General features: G+C 38.4%; 1 protein-coding gene across 1 annotated transcript in view; it reads right to left on the bottom strand.

Annotated features, from left to right (window-relative positions):
- The window catches only part of LOC140242647 (uncharacterized), a 58114-nt gene that overhangs the window by 23013 nt on the left and 11773 nt on the right, over positions 1-23328 (bottom strand). Inside the window, exons 5-12 of the mRNA XM_072322403.1 lie at positions 19638-19746; positions 17748-18003; positions 15937-16272; positions 15407-15470; positions 13712-13863; positions 12952-13103; positions 6174-6272; positions 2294-2396 (exon numbers count right to left, since the gene is read on the bottom strand). Coding sequence (XP_072178504.1) covers positions 2294-2396; positions 6174-6272; positions 12952-13103; positions 13712-13863; positions 15407-15470; positions 15937-16272; positions 17748-18003; positions 19638-19746 — 1271 coding nt within the window. The remainder of the gene's footprint in view (positions 1-2293; positions 2397-6173; positions 6273-12951; positions 13104-13711; positions 13864-15406; positions 15471-15936; positions 16273-17747; positions 18004-19637; positions 19747-23328) is intronic.

Raw genomic sequence — 23328 nt, 5'->3', positions numbered from 1 at the left:
TGACAATGTGCAGGCAAGCACGTCAGGTTTGTTCACACACATAAGGAAAACTGTAAAGTTTGGATGATGTTTAATCAGCAACGCTTGGATTGCAATCTACATACAATTACTTGTTCACACATGACCAAAAAAAAAAGCTAAATAAAGATATAACACAAGTTTTTCAGTTTAGATTGTGACAATTTGGAGTGAGCTTTAATGTGTGAACACAGTAGAGTCAACTGGTCAGCTGGTATACGTGTAGATGTGCCATCCCCCCCCCCCAAAAAAAAAAGAATATGCTCAAATCACAACTCACACTCACATTTCAGCAAGATTTCAATCACGTCTGAATACAACAATCTGTTCAAACATGGACGTTTGTGTTGGGGTCAAAATGTTACTCTTGGTATGCAAAGAACAGGCCTGTAATAAGGTTTGAACAGCAACAAGAAGTGCAAAATTTCCAAAATGCACCCAAGAGGTGCCATTACAAAATGCATCAATCAGCGTGTTTGGTGAAGTGTCGATTAAAGAGAGAAAAATACAGTTTTCCCATATCCAGTGGCACAGTACAGCAGGCAAAATGACGGAAAGCCATGTTGCAAAGAATGAATGATACAAAAATTACCGGAAATACTGAAATTCAAGGAGTATGAATACAATTCTTACACATTTGAATCTAGTGCTTGCTATTTAATAGAAAAGTAACATTGACTAAAAGTGTTTGACCAATCCAAAGGAGAATAACATGAACAGAGCAGAAACCCTCATGAATATCTACGTCATCTATGCAAATGAGCAAGATATCACACTACTTTAATTCTACTTTCCACTAAAAGTGAATAGAACAAGCATCCACCAAGTTAGAACCAAGTGAGATTTAGCAGTGATTCTACTACCATGTCTGACAAAGAGAAGAACCGAACAGAGCTAACATTGTGACAGGGTGCTACATAACTTTATTTTATCACTTGCCCAGTCAGGCAAGCAGATTTTCAAATTTATTGTGAAACACTTGCCCAAATAGTAATTTTACTTGCCCGAAAAGAAAGTCCAAAATATAAGGAAATACTATAGAAAATCATTTGTTAGTCAAAGGCTTAATAAAACACTATCATTTTGAATAAACAGCATACATTGATTTGCACAATGGAGTAACAACCTTGGTCTGATCAAGAGTTGGCGTTGCATTCCATTTGGGCTTCTTTATAGTGTTGGAAAGTTGCTGAAATGAAATATAAAGTGTGTTGCATTACTAAATAGCCATTATCTTTGGGCTTCTGTATGGTTGACTTTGTGGGTCTTTTGGTGGCTTCAAATTTTTTTTTGCTTGCCCAATTCGGGCAAGCATTTGTGCTCATTGTTCAAAATCACTTGCCCGAATTTGATTTTTCACTTGCCCCGGGCAATTGGGCAAGTACTTATGTAGCACCCTGTGTGAGACAAGAAAGAGAGAAAGAGAAAGAGATCTACAATGTATATAATTTTAATAAAAGTATCTTGATGAACTCACCTCCTGCGGGAAGGACACATGTATAAAACTGTTAATGATATTCTTTGTTGTCACCATTTCACATTATTCTATGAAATTCTCCTATATTGTATTACAATCATGAACAAAATACAACATCAGATAGCTCCTCCTATGCGTATCTATAGCTTCAGATGTTGCTCTGAATTGGTTTTGTGTTCTAGATGATGTAAAAAGCCTAAAAAAAAAAAATAAAAAAAAAAAACTTATTTGCAAAGTACAGACTGTATGAAATCATCCCAGTTTCCTCTTCCCAATGAGTTTACATTATCAATGAAATGAAGATATATGACATGTACAATGTATATTCTGTTGTAAGAAAAGGAATACCACCTTTGCAGAATCTGAACCTACATTTGTACATTGTACAACTGTATTGGTGGCAGATTTATGGTCCACTACATGTACTGTACATACATATACATATACTGGCAAATTTACTTTCTCATGATAAAAAATTACAATTGCTTCAACAAAGCTTTACACTGGTCTAAGTACTATATATTGAAGATAAAATATCAAGACAGACCATCACTTCTGTTGGCTTTACATACACAAGTTGTACTTGCTCCAGTCTGATTAAAGTATGTTTAACTTTCCACACTGTCACATGAACAGCATTAAATGTTGATTTGGACAAGGAAGATTGCAACAGTACTGTCTCTCTAATAATGATGCTATATTGAGAACCTGAGAGGGGTGAATTGAGCCCCCCTTCCTCGCCCTTTCTCCGCCTTCTCTTCCTCCCCCTCCCCCCTTCCCTCCTCCTCCTGATCTTACCTGAAAACGTCCTGGGTCTCAATTCGCTGGCCTCTGAATCTGGTTGGACAGGTTTGCCATCCGGTGACAGGTGAAGAGCGATTGGCTGAAAGATTTTGGCATCCTGATTGGCCAAAAAAAGACAGAATAGAGAAAGAAAGAAAGAAAGAAAGAAAGAAAGATAGATAGATGGATAGATAAACAAACAAACAAACAAATAAATAAATAAATAAATAAATAAATAAATAAATAAATAAACAAACAATAACTCAATTAATAACAGCTAAACAATAGCTATTTGATAGTGTGAACAAAATACATTGTACATGAGATAATTGTATGCATCAATAGGTAAGAACTGCTGATGACGGCAAATCTGAGAATAATCCTCATCTGCAATACACTTTTGTGTTGTCATGAGAAAATCTCATTCGTATTATCTGGTAACTCACTTTCCTGCTAATAGTATTGTTCATTCAATTTTTGCAATATTTCCCGACTGCCATCATTCCAGTCACGAAGACCAGTAAAAAGGGAAAAATGAGATGATATAATAGGCTTAATGTTTTTCATGCTTTCTGGCGCCTACATTTCTAAAAATTGCTTTGCCCATAGCAAGTACCCAGTAATCAAAAGAACATCATTTGAGAAGAAGTTGACCACGGATGAATACATTGTATGTTTGATCTCCTAAACTTTGAATACATGTACATGTACTTGATAATAGACCACATGTTCTAATACTGAATTATGGCTATAGATCTTACCTTTATGGGGAAACAAAGTCTGAAATATTCTCACACTTTTTACAATATGTGTAGCCGTAGGTGTCATATATTTTACAGTTTAAACACCTGGCCAATGCAAATGACATGTATTGCCTCTGCATGCACTCTGATGGAATATTTGATTGCGAAAGGAACAATCTAATGGTCATGATGTTCACAGAAAAAAACAACAACAAGAAAATATTATTATGATTCTTCAGGAAGTGACATTTTGACTATTAAATGCAAGAAAGACTTCTAAAGAGGAAAAGATGAAAGATGAGATTCCTTGATCATATGAAGAGCGAAGTTATATGAGTGTGTATGGAAAAAGATTGGAAAAAGATTAAAGACTGATTGATTAATCAGATGTACTCAAGCGCACACAATTTGTAATCTGCACACGCTATAAAAACAATAGACCAGTCTCTCGTGGTATAGAGTATCGAAGTGATGATGTTACATTCTTTTGTAATAGCTTGGGTCGGAACCAGGTGCAAGCACGAACACTCTGGCCAGGTGAGGTAGTTAAGAACCAGTTTCCATGGCGATGAATGACTGTGATATCACACTTTGGTACTCTCCTACAATTTACAACTTCAAACAAAGGTTGTAACTGACAACCACATAGCAGTCATGAATGCTCCAAGGCTTGCCTCACCTAGCACAAAGTTACCGGTGCAGACTGGATCCCAACTACATTGTATACATGAGGTCACTGAGTACAATGTACAATATTATATGTGTGAATCAGCTCTTCGAAAGAAAACTGCCCATAGATTTGAATATATTATTAAATAGATGGTACAGTAGTGGTAGAGATGAGGATTGGGCTTCTAACTTTTTGTGAAATACCAAAAACCACTTACGAAATAGTACAGAGCATACCATTTTAAGAGGAATTCATAGTTTATTTGATGAAAATCGGACTTGGAATGGCTGAGACATCCAAAACAAAGCGAAGCAACGGTAATAAAAGGTGGGTCCCACACTTTATAAGGATTGCTCTGTTTGGATATCTCAGCTATTTCAAAAACAATTTTCATGAAATAAACATCAATTCCTTGTGGAATTACCGTACATGCTCTTTCACATGAGGTTTCTCATCTCACAAAAAAAAAAAAAAAAAATGTTAGAAATCTGAAGTTAGGTCTCAACCAAAACTATACGATTCCTTTAATTAGTAAACCAGTTCGATGTTTCAAGTGTACAGGTACAGTTTAGGGCCCCCCTACGTGGTACTCCCAGCCCTGGAGCACCATTTGTGCTGTATGTCATAATACTCATGCTGGATACATGATTATAATGAAATAGAAGTCATGGTATCAACCAAGCCAGGAAGATGTTGCCATTGACATAGATTTTAAACCAGATTTCATACGAAAAATTCGAAAGGGAGAGAGAGAGAGAGAAGGGAGAAAAAGAAGAAAAGAAAGAGATGGATGGAGAGAGAATGGAAGTGAGGGAGAGACACACTTGTACACTGTACATACAGTTGCATATATAGAGAGAAAAAGAATAGAGAGAAAATGAGGTCAAAGGGCATCTCCTGTGTTTAATAGACAATGATGCTTTCCAGTCTGAACCAAATTCCAATCACACAATAGAGGGCAGTATTCAGAGTTAAGGGATTACATCATATGAATTCCACTCTCACTGCAGAGTCTCCACACAATGTAAGTCATGGTGCAGCAGGGAGTTTTAATATGGCATGCATAAAAGACAAACAACAAACATGCAAACAGACAAACAAACAAAATGACAATCCCGTACAACTGTACCACAGTCATTTCAAGGAGGTATGTTGAAAGGAAATACTGAGAAGTACAAGTGTACAGTGTATTAAAAAAAATGCACTGTTACCTTTTATTTGTTGTTGTTCTTATTTCTACTATGTGCTGGCTTATGTGATTGCACATTATTGTATCATTTGCTTTGTTTTCTTTTATTTTCTATGGGTGATGTATAGAATACAAATTATATTTGCTGAAAAAATGAATATCATGGGAGCCACTTCAATAATCCCTACACATTTTTTTATATTTCAATATTTTTTTAAAAGTCACATTTGACAACAACTCTGCAGATGAGTCAAGTTTTGCTGTAAAAGAAGAATGTTTGAAATGTTCATTGCGAGTCATCTATTCCATTCTATTATACATGATTATTGCAAAACAGACATGTGATGGAGATTGATGTATATTCTGTAGAACAGATGCACACACAGTCTTTCTTAAACCATACCACATAAATAATGCAGCTTGTTCCGCGCAGACTTGAAAAATGCAAAGATCGAACAGACACTGACATCAGTCATATCACTCTGATAAAACAATTGTCACGTAAAGTTCTGCATTAATTTCACACGGTCTAAAATGTTGTGGATGAATAAAAGTAACGATAATTATACATGATAGTTATTGGCAAGGCAATATTATTGCAGGCATGCTGATTGTATCAGCAGAACAAAATGAGTACGTTAGCGGTGCGATATCTGCGTGATGGCGCTATTCGAATAATGCGTGCAGGATGGTCATGCCGTGCATTGCGAGAGAGAAGAGTCTGCCGTGCAAGCGGTCAAACACGAGACCAACATTCCACGAGAGAAGAGAGGGAGGGGCGGCTCAAAGCCGTGGCAGTCAGGTGATCAGCTTTTACCATGCTCTTTTTACATTTACCAGTCCACAGGCAAAACAGAGTATACGTGTAACAAGAAGGGTCAGGTGGTCATGATCATGTGACTTCATATTTGGTCAGGTGATTAGGGTAGCACTAGTAAAGCAATGACATCAGGTGATCACTTTGGAAAGTGTGAAGGCTGGTGTGCTGGTGTACTGACAGTCAAATGATCAGAGAATACAAGATGATCATGTCAGTGGATGGTACATGAAATTTCAATTTTTGTGTATAAAAGCAGTAAATTAGGTGTTTTTATGAAGTGATAATGCTAAATATCAAAGGTGGTTATTGAAGTAGTGTGACTTTTTGATAGTTAGTGACTAGAATCATTATTATTATGTGATTAGCTGGGTCAGGTGACTGATGGGGGCAGTGTGACTTTTCTGGGGTGTATTAATTTGTGGTCAGGTGATCTGGTGAGGAAAGGGTCAGGTGCTGGTGATCATGTGACTTACTGGGTCAGGTGAGATGGAGGCAAAGTCAAAGCTGACCGGAGGCTGTGAGGTAGGGGTCGGCGGCCCGGGGAAAGGCGAGTCGACGAATGTGGCCCAATTCTGGAGGAACGGCACAGAAAAGGGGGGTGCAAAATTCGTCTCTCTTAGCTTTGAATCTGTTTATTCTTATAGGACTTATAAAGAAACTAAAAGACAGAGCCAGAAGAGGAATATCCAGACTTAATAATTGAGGCATGCAGTTTAAGCGGTGATTGAAACGATATTGCAAAATTATCATCAAACACAATTTGTAAAATGCTTTGCAAGTTTGGTATTACATAGAAATTTGTGTGGGGACCCCGTGGGATGTGATCTTTGTGCATCCACTTGCAATATTACACCTGCCCACAATGTGACATTGAAACACCTATCAGATCGCTGAATAATGCCTGAGCTCTCAAGAGTGGTACAGAATAGGAGAAAGGAAGGGAAGACATTTTTGTTTGTTTGTTTCTTTTTCTTATAGAGTAATATTACAAAAAACAAACAAACAGAAACATTCACATATGCATCAATTTGCACTGTATGTAATCACAAAAGCCTTATGAACATTGGTTCATGACAAAAATTGTCATTGTCAACAACAGTATCTGCTCAGTTAGCCCTGACAAAACTTGAGTAAATGCCCACATACAGCTTGTACAAGTACAGATCCTGAAATTAGCAGTGACGGATCTAGGGGGAGGACACCGGGTGCCCCCCTTTAATTTTTGTTAAAACCAAAGAAATAAAAAGACAAAAATGGGGTGAGCATGCGTCCCCCTTTACTTTTGTAAGGGTGCCCCCCCCCCCCTTTTATGGAAATCCTGGATCCGCCCCTGACTGGGGTACAGTAGAGCACTGGATTATTGGGATGTCAATTTTTGATGAAGCGCTCATAAATATAGCAACTGAAAACGGACGGGGACGTACACATTGTACATTTGTATGTACATGTACATGTGGTGTGGGGGAAGCAAAATGTATCCCGAGCTTGGAGCAATCTTTGCAGAATCCCATCCTGATGTGTCAAATTTAGCAAATATTGCCTACAGAGTTTCAGCTTTGCAATTTTATCATCTATTCAGAAGATTTTGTTGGTGGTCGGTTGAAAAAAAAAAAAAGAGGGGGAGGAAACCTCTAAACAAAACTACACTGTATACTGTCCTTGTTAGGTTTATAACAGAAATGCATGATTACAATGTGTCACGCCAGTGCTTCATTAATATTTCCAGAGTTTCATCAGCATTAATGAGTATCCATGGGATTCGGAAAGACATAGAGCTCATGCAGATATAATCAAACCCATTGTGGTGTGCAGAAAACTGACTGTAATTTCCATGTACTCTGGTTTACAAAGTCTTGCAAGAAATGTGTCATGCACAGCTTTGAAAACATATGTACGTATGAACACATGGTGTGTGTTACCAGCTACGCAATCATCTGAAAAGGAAACCCCTTGTCAACAGTCCATGACTACTGGCAGACTTTGTGATACATACAATATTCAGCAAAGCACACTCTATCTACATGTACCATACACATATTTACCAACATAGGCACAGGCACATGGGACTACAGTGTCATGGTTTGATTCAGGCAGTAATTGGAAGTCAAACTGCTGTGAATGGTATCCTACTGATGTTATAGTCACGGAGTGGCTATTTAAATGCATACATTGTACATGATTGTTTGTGAAGTATGCACTATGCACACTGCGATCTACCAGAAATCCATAGAAAACATGTGTACAGGAAACAGCGATAATAGTGTACAGTATACCCTGACAGTGGTAAATTTACACACATTTTCATACCTTGTAGGTGTCTGATGTTACTGTGGAATTTTGTTTAAAACTGATTATTTTCTTCAAAATAATAATGAAGTGGAGTGCAGTATACTGTACGAGCTGAAATTTTCACAGTGGTTTTATTTTCACGAATTTTGCATATCGCCTTTGAACCGCGAAAATAACAACACGCGAAAATAACAACGTGCGAATAACTAAGTTCAGTTAGACCCTCACAACCGCGAAATTAACAACATGCGAAAATGTCCTCCAAGTCGCAATTCGCGAAAATATCTGTACGCGAAAATTTCAGCTCGTACAACAGTAAGCCGTGCAATGCTACTGTATGTTGTAATAGTACACCATGTGCATGTGATCAAGCCATCCAGTCTTGTACAGCATGGAACAGTGCTATCCCCAATATCATAGGATGGTATGCTGTAATCTTAAGTGGATATTTTTGCGCGACTAATTTTTCAAGTTTTGCATGTTTTTAATACCGCGGAATCAAGACATCAACTACGGCAACATACGGCAAGTAAAAATATTCGCGCGCTTTTATTTTCACGCTAGCTTCTGGTCATGCGAAATGCACAAAAATTTCCACTTTTACAGTAGTGTGTTACATCACCTGCTATCTTTGGAATCTTTGCCCACAACATATAAATATACAACTCATGATAGTGATGAGCACACTCTAAAAACAGTGCATGTGATCTGTGTTTTACTACACCACATGAATGATTGATCTTACATGTATCTTAAAAACCTGATACAACTTTGGCAGCTGGATTTAAGTGCATGTATACAACGCACGTACAAATGCTCACATAAATCAAAAACTGGAACAGACCAAGGTAAAATGCAACATGTCACACGCATTTCTACACAGACAGTCATATCGTCTTAAGTCTTCATTTTGTCTCTGTTTGGTTTGTATTAATTGTAAACAAGTAGTAGAAGAGCAGCGCCTTACTTGGCTTTCTGGAAAAGCAGCAACTTTTAAGTAGCTGCATCCTGTGCTTATACTCTGTACATGGGCTGAGATTTGCCGTGCCTTTACGTGCATGTGAAGAATGATTAACTATGTGTTCATGAATGTGGATGCCGTGCTCACACATTTGAGTCATTCAATGACACGAGACATTCACGTCATTTACTCATACATCTATGATGCCATCGATGATGTGTTAAAACCAACTGGTAGGTGTCAATGGCGTTGAACTGTTCAAGCAAAGTGCTGGGCTGGGTGGATATTTCACAAATTCAGTTTGTAAAGTATGATGTACGTAGCAGCATGTGCAAAAGTTGCAGTACTTCGTAAAAGTCAAGAAAGACTCATTAGTGTCCCAAAATGTGACCTTTACAACCTCAGGGCAGAACTTCTCAGATCACTCTCTACATAATATACCCACACATACACTGAAAAAAACCCTCTGCCAAAAGGTCCTTTATTTCATTTCATTTTTGCAGATTTTTTTTTTTAATTCAATTTCTCTCTCTCTCTTTCTCTATCGATCTATCTACATCAATATCTTTATAATAAAAAAAAAAAAATACATCTCACAACAGGCAACCAAGCAAATTTGCAAAAAATTACAATAAAAACAAGAAAGAAAAAGCAACAACAGACAAACAGGCACACTAACAAGCAAGCAAAACAATATCCTTTAAAGTTTGTATGTCCCTTTTGCGACCCTAAAAATAAGATTCCTTTCACAAGCTGGTACAGTATATTGTAGACGTACATGTACTAGGTAATTCAGACCTTTCCTCAGAATAATAAAGCTGGAAACTTTTTTTTAATGATGGAGGGTGAAACAATACTACAGATTTCAACTGCATTCATTTGGACCCCCCCCCCCCCCAAAAAAAAAGTAAGTTTTTCTCAATACAAAAGGGGAGCACATTCTCGAGTGATGTGGGGTTGGTTTTTCCTTTCTCTTTCTTTTATTTTCCTTTTTTTAAAACTCTGAGGTGTGTTGCCATAAAAATTCATACACGATGTTGGGGGACATTTTTCTTCAACCATGCAAAATTTTGAGACATTTGCAAAAGGGATCTACGACCTTCAAGGGATCCCTAGACAATTCACAATGGCACTGAAATCACAACAAAATACAACATGCATACTGAAAGGGGAGGAGGAGAGAAAAGAGCCTAAAGATGCAATTATCTGAACAGAAATTTTGTTTTCAATGAAAATGATTATAAAGCAGAACAGCTGTGATGGGCTGCAGAAGCGTTCATACAGCTTGTACAACCATCTCACATGCAGAGATTTTACTCAATTTGCTGCGATGACTAAATTATCACAGCTTATCGAGGGAGGCCTTTCCGTAGAGACGTCTTGAGTAAAGATCAATCGCAAGCACACAGCCGGCGCTGAATACTATAAATATCATTGCCTCATAATGGTTATGCTCCAGGTAAAGCTACATTCTGTATTACCGTATTCATTTTGATGTGTTCATGAGTACACTACAGTAAAAATGGCGTATGTGACCTGCTACAACAAAAGGATCCAAAAGTTGGGGCAGGGCAATTTTCTGAAAATGGCATGACATTATTCCCTTACTCTTCTACTTTAATTTGATATATAGCACAACTCATAAAAATACTCGGTTGCGGAGATATCGATGACTTTATTATCGCATGTCAAGTGGTTGTGGAAATCAGAGTTTCGAGAAAAACGCCTTCAAGGTTTTCTTTCCGACGCTATCATGATCAAGGAGAGGCAAGACAGTTTTCACCTCTTGACAATAGAAGGTACGCTCCTAGCGACCTCCCCTATGTTCATTCAAGCTTAGCACCAGCGGTCTACGCATGACCAATCAGTATTCAGAATGCCACGCACTGACCAATAAGATCACTAAATCGTTGCTAGGGGCGGAGTCTAGCTGCGGCGCTAAATCCAAATCTTTGGCCACGTTTCTGTTACACTGAAAGCGAGAAAATCATGGCCCAGAAAAACACTAATTTCTTGCCTTTCCTTTGATCATTTAGCTTCGAAATTTCGGCAAGATGATAGACAAAATACTAGACTACAAAATTTTGTCAAAAACAGAAATCCGATTGTTTTGACCAATTTTGATGATGTGACTTCAAACTAGATTTTCTCGGCTCAGCCATCAGCGACTTTAGGATCCTTTTGTTGTAGCGGGTCACATATTTTCTCCCTGTAGAAGTTTGAGCTCATATCACACTTCACTGAACCACTGAGAAAGTACCAGCTACGGAATGTGAGGGAAGTTTGTATACAACTGTACTCTCATCTGCATGACTATCTGTAAATTGACGGAAATTGACTTGCAACAAGGACACAAATAAAAAAAGAAAGAAAATATTCACAATGGAACTTTCTACAATTACAGTCATGGTTACATATTGTGTATGTATCTATGTACTCACAATATGCATGGTGTTGTCCGAAAGAAGGAAGTTGATAGAGGAAGTTATGCACTTAAAGATAGCTACATGTACGTACTGTAATGTACACTGTGATGCCATCAATAGTATCAGAAAGACTTACTGTACTTTACATATAGTGTGCAGTACATAGTGTCCTTCTGGCTCTTAAATGCACACAACAGGTGTTGTACACACCTGGAAACCCTCTTTTTAAAACAGCTACGGGACGTAGATGTGATGCAACGTTCTATGGAAAATGTGTGTTATAAGATGAGCAGACGTTTGGCTCAATGACTGGTCAAAGGACTGAATGGGAGATATACACATCCCCAAACTACATGTTTTTTTCCTGCACTGTAATGGATAGTGAATCAAGAAAAAGAAATAATCCATGAGATCAAGAAGAAGACGAGGAATGAATCTCTAGTTTCCATCAGTTTGGAATGAATACATATCAACCCACTGAAGATGAGTCCCAAGAATACTCGAGCAGCTGTCTATGAAAAATGAGACTATGTTATATAACGAAATGAGCCCGTCCTCAACAGGTTAAAATATATCCCACATGTGCAAACTAATCAAAATGGATAGAGAACCTTGGTGCATCAAACTTGAGAAGAAGAGGAAGAAGAAGAAAAAAATACTAGTAGCCCAGATATCAGAATCTTTGATGATGGATCCCTACAGCAAGACTCCAATGAGCGCTTTATAGCTATTAAATACAGTGCACTCACATTATACCAACACGGTTATAACGAAATTCCAGTTACAAAGAAGTAAAAATTCAGTCCGCAATGTTCAGTATTCCTTCTTTGTTCTTTATTGTTCATTTGTTCAGTTATGACTAAATTTCGATATAACGAAAGGAAACAGCTATTCCCAGGGACTTCGTTATAACAGGAATCCACTGTATGTATGCAGTGTAGTTAGTTGTAGGCTGACATGCATTTGAAAGGCAGAATGGAATAAATCTGCCATATGCCACATTGTACCCTTAGTGGTACCACACAAGTGCTACTTTGTTGTTCCTCCTGTGAATATCAATAAGCCAGTTCACAGTTAGCACTAGTCTGCAATGACCTCTCCAACCACAGACTTTGTAAAACATGGAATGGTCTTCAAGAAGAGCAGTTGAAAACAGCCATGCAGGAAGTGTTAATTTACATGTCAGTGCTGCATGAATAGCTTTTGTTAATGTTGCTGAAAAGAATCCACATTCACCTGTAAATACCAATCTGCACCTGGTTCATTAATAACACAGTTTTCACGAAGCCCTATCTAGGTTTTGAATACCTCAGTCGTAAATCCATTTCAAGAAAAGGTCTGCAATGACCTTTATCTGCACATGCTCAGATTGGAACTGTGAACTGGCTTATTGCCACTGGCATGTGGGAATTCCCCTCTTTACCATTTCACCAGTGATGCATGCCCCACCTTGACAATCAAGGCTGGTTGCAAGTTCAAAATGTATTTGTGGCCCAGTATTTTATGAACTTGACTCTGTCTATAAATGAAGGTAGGGACCATAGAAGTGTGTTTCTCATTTGCATGTGTACTTACATCGTCAGTGTTCTTCATCTCTGATCCCGAACTGGGCGGGGTCACGCTGCGTCCCGTGTGGGCGTGAGGCTGAATGGGATGAATGGTTGTCGTGGTGATGGGCTGGCTGCTAGGAGCAGGCACGGGAGCTGTCTGCACCGCAGGAGCGGGTCCTGTGCAATGCACAGTACCGAATGAAGTGATGCTACTTAAAGTACTGATTTTGACAATGCTCCTAGACAAGTATCTTGCCATTATCGGCATGAACATCGCAGGACGATCATCGTAACATTACCATATCACCACCATTATCACTGTCATCCCCATTATCATGTCTGATATTACTAATCACTATAAAGTAAATTTGCTATCTATGGAGGGGTCTGTTAACACTTGACCACTCCCCTCCAAAGTCACATTCTTGAACTCCCCAGACTACCCTTTAAGTGTTCTACACTCTCTGAGTCAAAAGACATAGTGTAAACATCAATACATGAACTTTAAATGCAGCCCTCTATCATGCGGTGAGGTTGACAAACATTGTAAAGATGTTAGGTACAGATTCTTTTTGCTCACAGTCCCTTAAACATTTCTATATCTATCACAACTGCAGCAATATCCATTGTGCATTTGTTTTTTTCATGGGATTGACCATCCTCTACAAGTTTCATTTGTGATGTTCTGTGATCAACAATTAAATGAATGCTTTTTCATTGTTTTGACTCATTTCTTTCTTCAGCCAACTCGCCCGCTCATATTCAAGGTTTGTAGGATCCCTTACCGTTTCCGTTAAACGTCGGCATCTTTGGGATGAGGCAGGCTGGTAGCCTCTCGGGCAGCGGAATGTTGTGTTTCCTGAGGACGACGAGATGCATGGCTGTGCAGAACTCCTCAAGTGACAGGGTGCCATCTTTGTTGACATCCGAGAGTTGCCTATTTGAGGAAGAAGAAGAAAAAAAAAAGAATATTTTCATCTTTCCATGTGCAGAGTTTCCAGTTTGAAGGACAAAGGCCCCAATGGAGTAAGGGTATGCAAGGGTAGGGAAGAATTTTTTGTGCATTCATACAGACAGTTGTTAATTTGAGGAAGAATGAAAATGTCCATAATTATCCATACTGACAGTTGCCTGTTTGATGAAGAACATTTGAACATATCTACTTATCTGATGCCACATAGTTGTGTACAACCTTTGTAAATACGTATCAGCAGTATTTTCCCCATTCCTCCCGCAACTCTCCAAAAGTCTTCAGTGCCCCCAAACGAGATGCTTTTTGCCCATCGACAAAGAACAGACAGGTTAGTAATGCGCCTATCTGCGAAAGCAGTCAAGCAGTGCATGTTTCCCCTTTCCACAATCAACTGCATGTGCCATCAAACAATGCAAAATACGGATCTGACGCGAGATATGAATAGAACCTGCGCTGATAGGCTCATAAACTCTTTTGTTACACATTACAAGGGCACCTGACTGGGGTCTGTGAAAGTCAAAATCTAGTAAGCTTAGCCTTGATGGCTACTGGATACATCTTCATGTGAGTTTTATAGCCAAACAAGTGCACTACTAAATGTACGTTGGAACAAGGTAAATTAGACAAAAATACATGCAGTTTTGATACAGAAAAAGAACAGACACTGATAGAAGAAACTCTAACCTTTCAATCAAATTTATTTCTATGATCATATATGATCAGATATGATCATATAAACATAACACAAAAAAACAATCATGAATTCAGGTCACAAATGCAGTCACTCTACATTTTGGGAACCTGGTATACCATGTTCCCGTAGGAACAGGTTGTTGTTTACTTAAACCTACCACGCTTTTGCAATGCACATTGATGTGGCGGAAGACAAAATGACTCAGTCTGTAATTACAAATACCCCATGTTTCACAAAACTATATCCATGTGGAACATTCTAATCCTATCACTTTCACATCTTGTCTTCTATTCTTCTCATTTTCACAACATTCTCTCCTCTTTCTTCCTGAAAAGTTGTCTGAGCAGGCACTCATTTCAAAAATGTGATTCAAGGTACTTCTAAAGGACTGCTTCTTTATCATACTTGTATATATACACACCCTGAAGAACTGAACGCAAACAAGTAAGAGAAAACTGGAGAAATGTCCCCCGTGTTGGCGAATTTACTGACAATGATCTATTATGACCAAAAAAAAAATCAACAACAAAGCACTTGAAAGATTCACAGAAGGAACTTTTAAAAGAAGTGTGGAGTACATTTTTTGTCAGTCCACACACATAGTTTGTGATTCATTTGGCAACACTCTCTTCAAATACAGCGAGAAATCTTCTAAAGTGACTTTTGGTGGAAATGGGATGAAGGCTGGCAAGAGAAAGCTACTGACACCACTAATGCACACCTACAGATCAACATTTTGAAGATTCCTGGGTCTTTTCCCTCATGCAAAATATGTAAACCAATGGGTTAAGTTAGGTCTACTATTACACTTACCATATTTTTGACAGCTCTTCTGTTGGAAGCTTGGATTTCTCGAAAAACCCTTTCGCCTCGCCACCTGCAGAGAATCGTGGGAATAATTTCAATATTAGTTTGGTGGAAAATACTTAAAGATCTCTTTACTAATTTGTAAATGCAGCATGTTCTACAGTCATTGCATTTTTGAAAAAACAAATACAGTATGCATTGAAATGTACATGTGAAACATAATTATGCACAAGATCATGAAAAAAAAATTGGACAAAATTTAAAACAAACATGTCCAAGTCATTCATATACTGATCAGACCATCAGCTTGCATGATGTCATATGGACACTTAATCTAGTTTTCACACATAATTTTGAGTGATACAAGTATGACTATTTTGAAGAAATGCAATTCAAAAGTCTATTACTGAACTATTCTTTAACAAACAGTAACACAGCTTTTTTCTGTCTTTTTTTTATATGAATGAACACCTCTGATGAAATCAACTTGTTCAGAAGAAAGAAGTTTTCCTTTAAGAAGTCAAAGACCATCTCACCTGGAAGAAGTCCATCAGGATCTGGCTGCAGCATCTTGAATTGGTTGTTGTAATACTCCCTCTGCTCGCTATTTATCTGCCACACATCCTCCTCATCCTCCTCCTCCTCCTTCTCCTCTTCCTCCTCCTCCTCATCCACATCATCATCGTCCTCGTCGTCCTCCTCTTCTTCCTCCGCGTCCCCCTCCTGGCTGTCGGCCACCCCGCTCCGGCTGTCGATGGGCGACTCCGAGGTGTGGTGGGAGGACGTGGGGGCAGAGGCGGAGGAACAGCTGGACGTGGGGCTGGTTGCCTGGGGAAACCTGGCCCAAGATGTGTCCTCCGACTGCTCCTCTGCTGCCCAAAGAAGGTTAAAGTCATGAGGTGGGGATGTCTTTCACAAAGACTGAAAACTTGTAGTCACAGGTGGTCTTACTTTGTCAGACTTATGACAGCAGCTCCTGGCTAAAGCCATTCATTACTGGATGGCAGATTCTTGAAATGACCCTTGCTCTTCTGATTTGTACATCAGGTGAATGCTGCATCCCTTTTGCCAGTGATAAACATTGTGAAAATCAAAACTATTCAACCTTTTGTGTGCTGTGAGTGCCAACTGGTTAAAAAGATCACAGCTTTGTACACACTGTCCCAACTTTCTCAAGTAGAAAGGGTCAAACCATTTTATGGGTGCATTATTAACAAAAAGATACCACCAAACTTCATGAGGCTACATACACAGGGTGGTCCACATCTTGAAATTTGAGCACGCTGCAAGCTCAGAATCTGAGAATATTGCAGAAATTATATGTATCGCGAGCACGTAGTACGCAATATTTTGCGGCTTATTGTGCTGCTTACATTCAATGTTCTCTCAAATGTTTGGCATACATAAGTACCAGGTAGTTTGATTTTCTTATGTTTTGCACATGTTCTTCACATGTTTGACTACATTTTGTTTTGAGCTTGTTGCAAATTCTTGAAGATGTTGCATAGCATGTTGCTGGCTTTTGAGGATGTTGCACAAGAATATGAGCACGTTGCAGCGACATGCTGAAACCCCTCGTGGACTACCCTGCATACAACAAAAAATACAAAGGTAAGCGCTTCAAACCTCACATCTAAAAGAAGAGATTAGCAATTATACACTGTACACAAAAGCATGATGACATGGAACTGAACATGATTAGTGCAGCCATGTTTTCATTCTCTCTCTCTCCTTTAATGCAAACTCTTAAGGTTTAACCTATCAAGTCCCGAGAGCTACATTACTGGCATTTGGTTATTATCACTTTATCAACATCTTTATCATTCATTGCAAGTGTTTCTAAAGGAAGATTTTTAAAACATAAGAATCTGTAATTTGAGCCCTTTTTGTTTATGCAGTCAAATATTATTTACTCCTCATCTATTCTAGATGCAAAAGGGCCCAGTTCTATCTCATCCTTTTCCATACTATGACACTGTAAACGCTGATTACACTTTTGCGAGGTTATCATTTTGCAAATTTCGCGAGTACGGTGCTATTTGCAAATTCAAAAACATGCAGAAATTATAACCCTGATGCTGACATGAATGTGACGCGCACACATAATTTCTCCATTCAGAACTGTTTTCTACCATCGCGAACATATTAAACACCTGTAAAATTGCCAGGAAGCTGTGATTTGTGAAAAATTAGACTTGCTTATCAAAATGTATGGGGTACACAGTTTGCAGTTAAGTTCAGGGTTGCCAATTTAACGTCGACAATATGATAAATTCTGCAACAAAATTATTTCTTAGAACTCGATGGGTCAAATCAGTGAAACCAAGCATGGTCAAACATGACTAACCTTCTTCTGTTGTCTTCTCAAAGGACGCCCATCCCTCCTCGGTCCTGGACAGCGCCGGGGCAGGAGGAGCACTGGTCTGCTTTTCGAGCCGGCACATGGACGGGTCCATGGCCTGGGTGGCGTCCAGCATCACGCTGGCCGGAAGGCTCTGGTTTCGCTCCAGGCTGCCCGATGTCCTGGCCGGAGAGGTGCCGGCGGGCTGCTGCATGAATGCTGGCGGGCTTTGGCTCGGCGAGATGGGAGGGGATGACGGGGGCTGGAAGACGTGAAAACACACGGCAAACAAAATGGCATAATCAACACAACAAGACATACATTAACCCGTTGAGGACGGTTTGATTTTGCTACAACACGCATTTCCCATAGACACCTGCCCGAGTATACTCGGGACTCGTCCTCAACGGGTTAATAAACACACAATATGAAATTAATTAACCCGTTGAGGACAAGTCCCGAGTACACTAGGGCAAGTGTCTGTGGGAAATGTGTGTTGTAGCAAAATCAGCCTGTCCTCAATGGGTTAAGAAATAAATTTTTGAACAATAAAACAAGAATTTACGGTACATGTAAGTCAGTTACTAAAGATGAATTATTGAAGATTAAAAGGTAGATGAGTATTGGATAAATGAATAAAAATGAGTAAATGAACAGCAGCAACAACAACTTAAAATAATACAGCTACTTCAAAGGTGAATTCCAAAACTCCGCAATATTCCCTTTACTCTATCAATTTTCTTGACAAAGCCTCTTTTTAGCAAATTTGCTTTGCTGGAGGCTGATAAATTTCTTGAAAACTGTGATCTCAATCTTGCACAAAATGCATGAACATTATTCAAGCTCCCCTGAGTAGCACTCTCCTTTTCCACATCTACTCCATCTTTGGAAGATTGAGCAGGGTTGTTGCTATGGCAGCAAAGATGGACTGCCCCCTAGAAAAGGGAAATCCCCCCCCCCCAAAAAAAAAAGGGAGAGATGTCAAGCCTGACACAAATCGCACAATGCAGAAGCTTGGGGACAATCTTGGCAATGTAAGCAAAATGCTGAGGGATGATCGAATGTCCACAAAACACAAGGTTCAGTGTCCGAATGATCACTCAGGACATTTATCTTTAAATCACTTGACTATGATTTCTCTCCCGTCATAATTCCTCATCTGCTTGGTATAAAGACATTTACCAAAAGTATGATTTTTCTTTGAATTTTCATAAAGATACTGGCTTCGTTGATCTTGCATCAAAGAAGCATTGGCAAAGACATTTGTTAATATAATCATATACTGTACTTGACACAAGTGAGGAGCAACATGCAGAATCATAGTTTAGTATGTGAACACAGCAGGAATTTTTAGTTGTCCTGATACGTATAACTGACTTTTACTAACACTCAAACTTGCCTATTTGATTAGCAATAATGATTTAATTACACATTAAGTTTTACTGGGTGCCAGCTTTTGAAAAAGTATCATTCCATCTAATTTCTCTTTCATAAAGAAAAAATGAATCTCTTCCTGCGAAAACTTTGGCAACATCATGATTCTGGATATAAAAAGCAAGGACAAATGTGAATGATGCTATCAGACGGGCAGTGTTAAAGAATCCCAGGGTCTGGTATAGGTGTGTTCACACACACACTAGCTTTCTCTTCCTGGCAGGTTATCTAGCTCCAAATGCTGTTAATTAATAAATTATAAAGTAAAGCAGACCAGTGTTACATTTTTACTTTTAGTGTGAAAGGGATCTATGATCTGCACGCAAACATACACACTCACAAACAAACTATTAGACACACTACGTTTGTGCAATACGGGCACATTGCGCTTGCTAAATCAACTAAAAGGTTAGGTGACCCGTTCACACTGGATACACATTGCTGTTGTGCTCTACACACTACCTGTGCTATATGGGTCGGGGAGTGAGCTGCACGGGGTGAAATGAAGACATTGCTGTTAGCGGGTCGTGTCGGCTTGAGTGGAGGAACACTGGATATTGTGCTTCCCTTCCTGAAGAATGAGAAATAGAAAATGACACATACGATTATTCCACCATATTATGCAAAAATATATGTTTTATGCACATCATTCTAATTTCGCTCTTCTGTCAAAATGATCACTGCAGTTATGAATAAATTAATAAAATCATTCATTGAAACAAGAATATTATTAATTTTCTTATCATCATCAGTATTACTATTATCATTATTATTATTATTATTATTATTATTATTATTATTATTATTATTATTATTATTATTAATCTATTTACTATTTATTATTATATATGGGGGGGGGGTTCAATCACTAATATCAATATTACATAATACAAAATCAAAAAGTACAATGGAGAGTTACAATGTATGGGTGCACCAGGTTCGGCAGCCCGGGTCTTAAGAGAGCAAACTATCAAATAAAATGACTTGGGCCCTCAGGCCATCTTTCCCAACCCACCTGATGCACCCAAAACAGTACCGCTACATTAATATCACAGTTTACATAAAAGTTATCACCCAATATGAAAAAAAAATACAAATTTCATTTAGAGGCACAATGAAAAAAAAAAAAACAATAAAGAATTTAAACAACTGTTTTATTATCAAATTAATCAAATTAATTTTGTTGGAACGGATGATGATTACAACAATGATAACAATAATACAGTGTATAGTAATAATGATAATGATGATTATTCAAAAGCAGCAGCAACAATTATCATTATCACAACATAACTACCATTCACAAATATCATGACATCAGTGCTAATATGAGCATGTTTGATGCCCTTTAAGCAATTTTCTCAGAATTATATGTGCATACACCGTATGTGTTTCTTGAAATTTATTGACTATCACAGTATTTGTGGTTCTCTAACAATTATCAAGGTTCAAGTACAACTTGTGTATGTGATCATATGAAATGTGCATACTACAAGTGAACAGTGAATTAGTCCTCTGAAGTGCACTAATTACTGTATACGCTATATATTTCGCGTGGGTTTTATTTTCGCGAATTTCGCGAGTCGCGAGCTATTCGCGAAATTAACAACACGCGAAAATATTACCTTCCAAAATGAATCCCTTGCCTTGACGATACGATCATTTTACGGCTACCGAACAGACCATACTGGCTAAGCTTATTTACGTACATATAGCATGTCCACGTCTAACTACTAGAATCTCTAGTATACACAGCCCAGTCGCTGTGGTAGCATTCGTTGCTAGGAAGTTGAAAATTCACACTTTCTTTGCCACTTCATATTTTCTCTGGTCCCAAAATCGCGAACTTAACCACTCGCGAAAATGTGTGACATCGGCAATTCGCGAAAATTTATGTACGCGAAAATTATAGCGTATACAGTAGTAAAGCTTTGAAAATCCCACTACAATTCTGACATAAAAAATGAAACACGGAGCTTGACTACAATGTAGAGGTAACTGATTTACTCTGATTTTGCAATATGATTTGCATAACAGCATAACATAGAGAATTTTGTGACCGGTCTATCTGGCAAGTGGTATGGGGATGGGGCATAGAAAATGGATATTAAAAGAGTTTATAATCCCTATTATATTCCACATACTAAGGATCTTGCTATAGGATTGGTCAGGAGCTGATCACGTGATTAAGCGTAGTTTTGCCCATCACATCACCTGAGAAGAAAAGTTCGTTACACTCTATGCTGATCTCTACAGTCCATACACAGTCCCAACGCGAGATAAATACGCGCGAAATAAAAGTACGTTGCACTGTGGACTATCACTTAACTAGGTTACTTGATAGTCCACAGTGCAACACACTTTTAATACGGTGCCGCGCAGTGCGCGGAGCAAATTCTTTGTTTTGTCATCACTCTACACGCATACGTCTAAAGTACTGCAGTAAACTACGTAGCCTAAGCCCTAAGGATACTCAGTACCTAAAGACAGTTATAATGATTTCAGATGAGGAATAAAATGGGAATATCTAGGACCCTAGTTGTAGAACATAAAGCAAATAATCAACTTTTAGTTTCAGGCAATAAGACAAACTATCACTTCCTCGGCGATCTGAATGTGTACGCTATCTTTCCTCAGCTGCACTTCGGAAAGATAGCTACATCCAGATCGCCTCAGAAGTGATAGTTTGTCCCATCACCTTCACCAACGTTGATTATTTGCTTACTATTCATGTAGACAAGTACTGAGAAAGTTTAAAATGGGTATGATGTTCTCATTAGGATGCAACTTTTGGGCAAGACAACAATGTCTACCAAACAGCACTACCCAGTTCTTTTTAAATCAGAATTACAAAAATCTACTACAATGTACCATGAGTGTGTCTATTATACATTATTTGTTATCATTATCAAAATAAATAATGAAATATTGATCAATTTATACAATAAACTACGCCTCATGAAGAGACAAATAATCCAGAAACTGAAAATGCGGGTTAAAGTAAGCTTAACATTTATAGTGGAAATGAATACAGCAGTTTATACATTTGTACATTTGAAGTGTTTTACAATGTTATGTACTTCATACCATGTGGAAATTATAAACACTAAAAAAATTGAACTTACTACCATCATACAGCTTCAACATGGGCATTTACACTTTGTATAATGCACAATTATCATGTAACAATAAATCTACACATACATGTACAGTGTATTATGGTGAATGATTAATAGATACAGTATCATACAGGGTAGTATTCAGTCTATCACTGAATAATTACATAAATGTAATTTCACAGTTTGTGGCCTTCAAAATGCACTGGAAGGCTACAAATGCATACTTCAGTGTAGGTAGGCCCTACATTGTGAATATCCAGGGAGGTGAGAAGAAAAGTTGTCTCACCTCCCTGGTATCTCACAATCCCAGGGCAAAAATGAAATAGGCTCTTTCAGTTTCACTTAGAGAAATAGATGCATGTACAATGTAGAATGATCATGTACACGTCCGTACATGTACTTCCTTGAGTCACAAATAAATGCATTTAAATTAGGGCCCTTGACAAATTGATTTTTTCTGACTTGCTGATAGGATGTCGGTACAGCCAGATCACACATTCAGTTGAGACATTGCACATCTGGCATTTAGAAAGCTACTCACTACTACCTGTGATGAAACTGTTGACTTCAAGTAAACAAGATATCAAATTTCATTACCACCCATTGCTTGCCAGCAACAAAATTCAAGTGCTCATTGCATAAACTGTCTTTGTATTTTTACTTCCATTATGAATGCTCTCAGGATTCTGCATTGATTATTTTCAGGCTTGGCATCCTTTGTCAGTGGGGATTGAATCCAATAAATGCTCAACCCCTCCCCTCCTGCCCCCCCCCCCCCCATCCTCCTGAGCAGTGCTAGCAATAGCACTAACTGTGATCTCCAAGATTACCATGTTGCATGTGGTATTCCAGCTACACTATCTAACAAGTGCAAGAAGGCACTGTACAATGCATTTAGGAAGATTCCTTATCACATTGCATTGCCCCAAAGGCAAATATCACATGTACGCAGTGTATGATATTTCAAAATAGTTCTATTTCTGGGGTGTGTTTTTTTTTTTTTTTTTTTTTTCCTGCTTGTAAAATTATTTTAA

The sequence above is a fragment of the Diadema setosum genome, chromosome 19 (genome assembly GCF_964275005.1).
Source record: "Diadema setosum chromosome 19, eeDiaSeto1, whole genome shotgun sequence".
In the NCBI taxonomy this organism is placed as follows: domain Eukaryota; kingdom Metazoa; phylum Echinodermata; class Echinoidea; order Diadematoida; family Diadematidae; genus Diadema; species Diadema setosum.
This window is presented reverse-complemented; position numbering and strand designations above follow the sequence as displayed.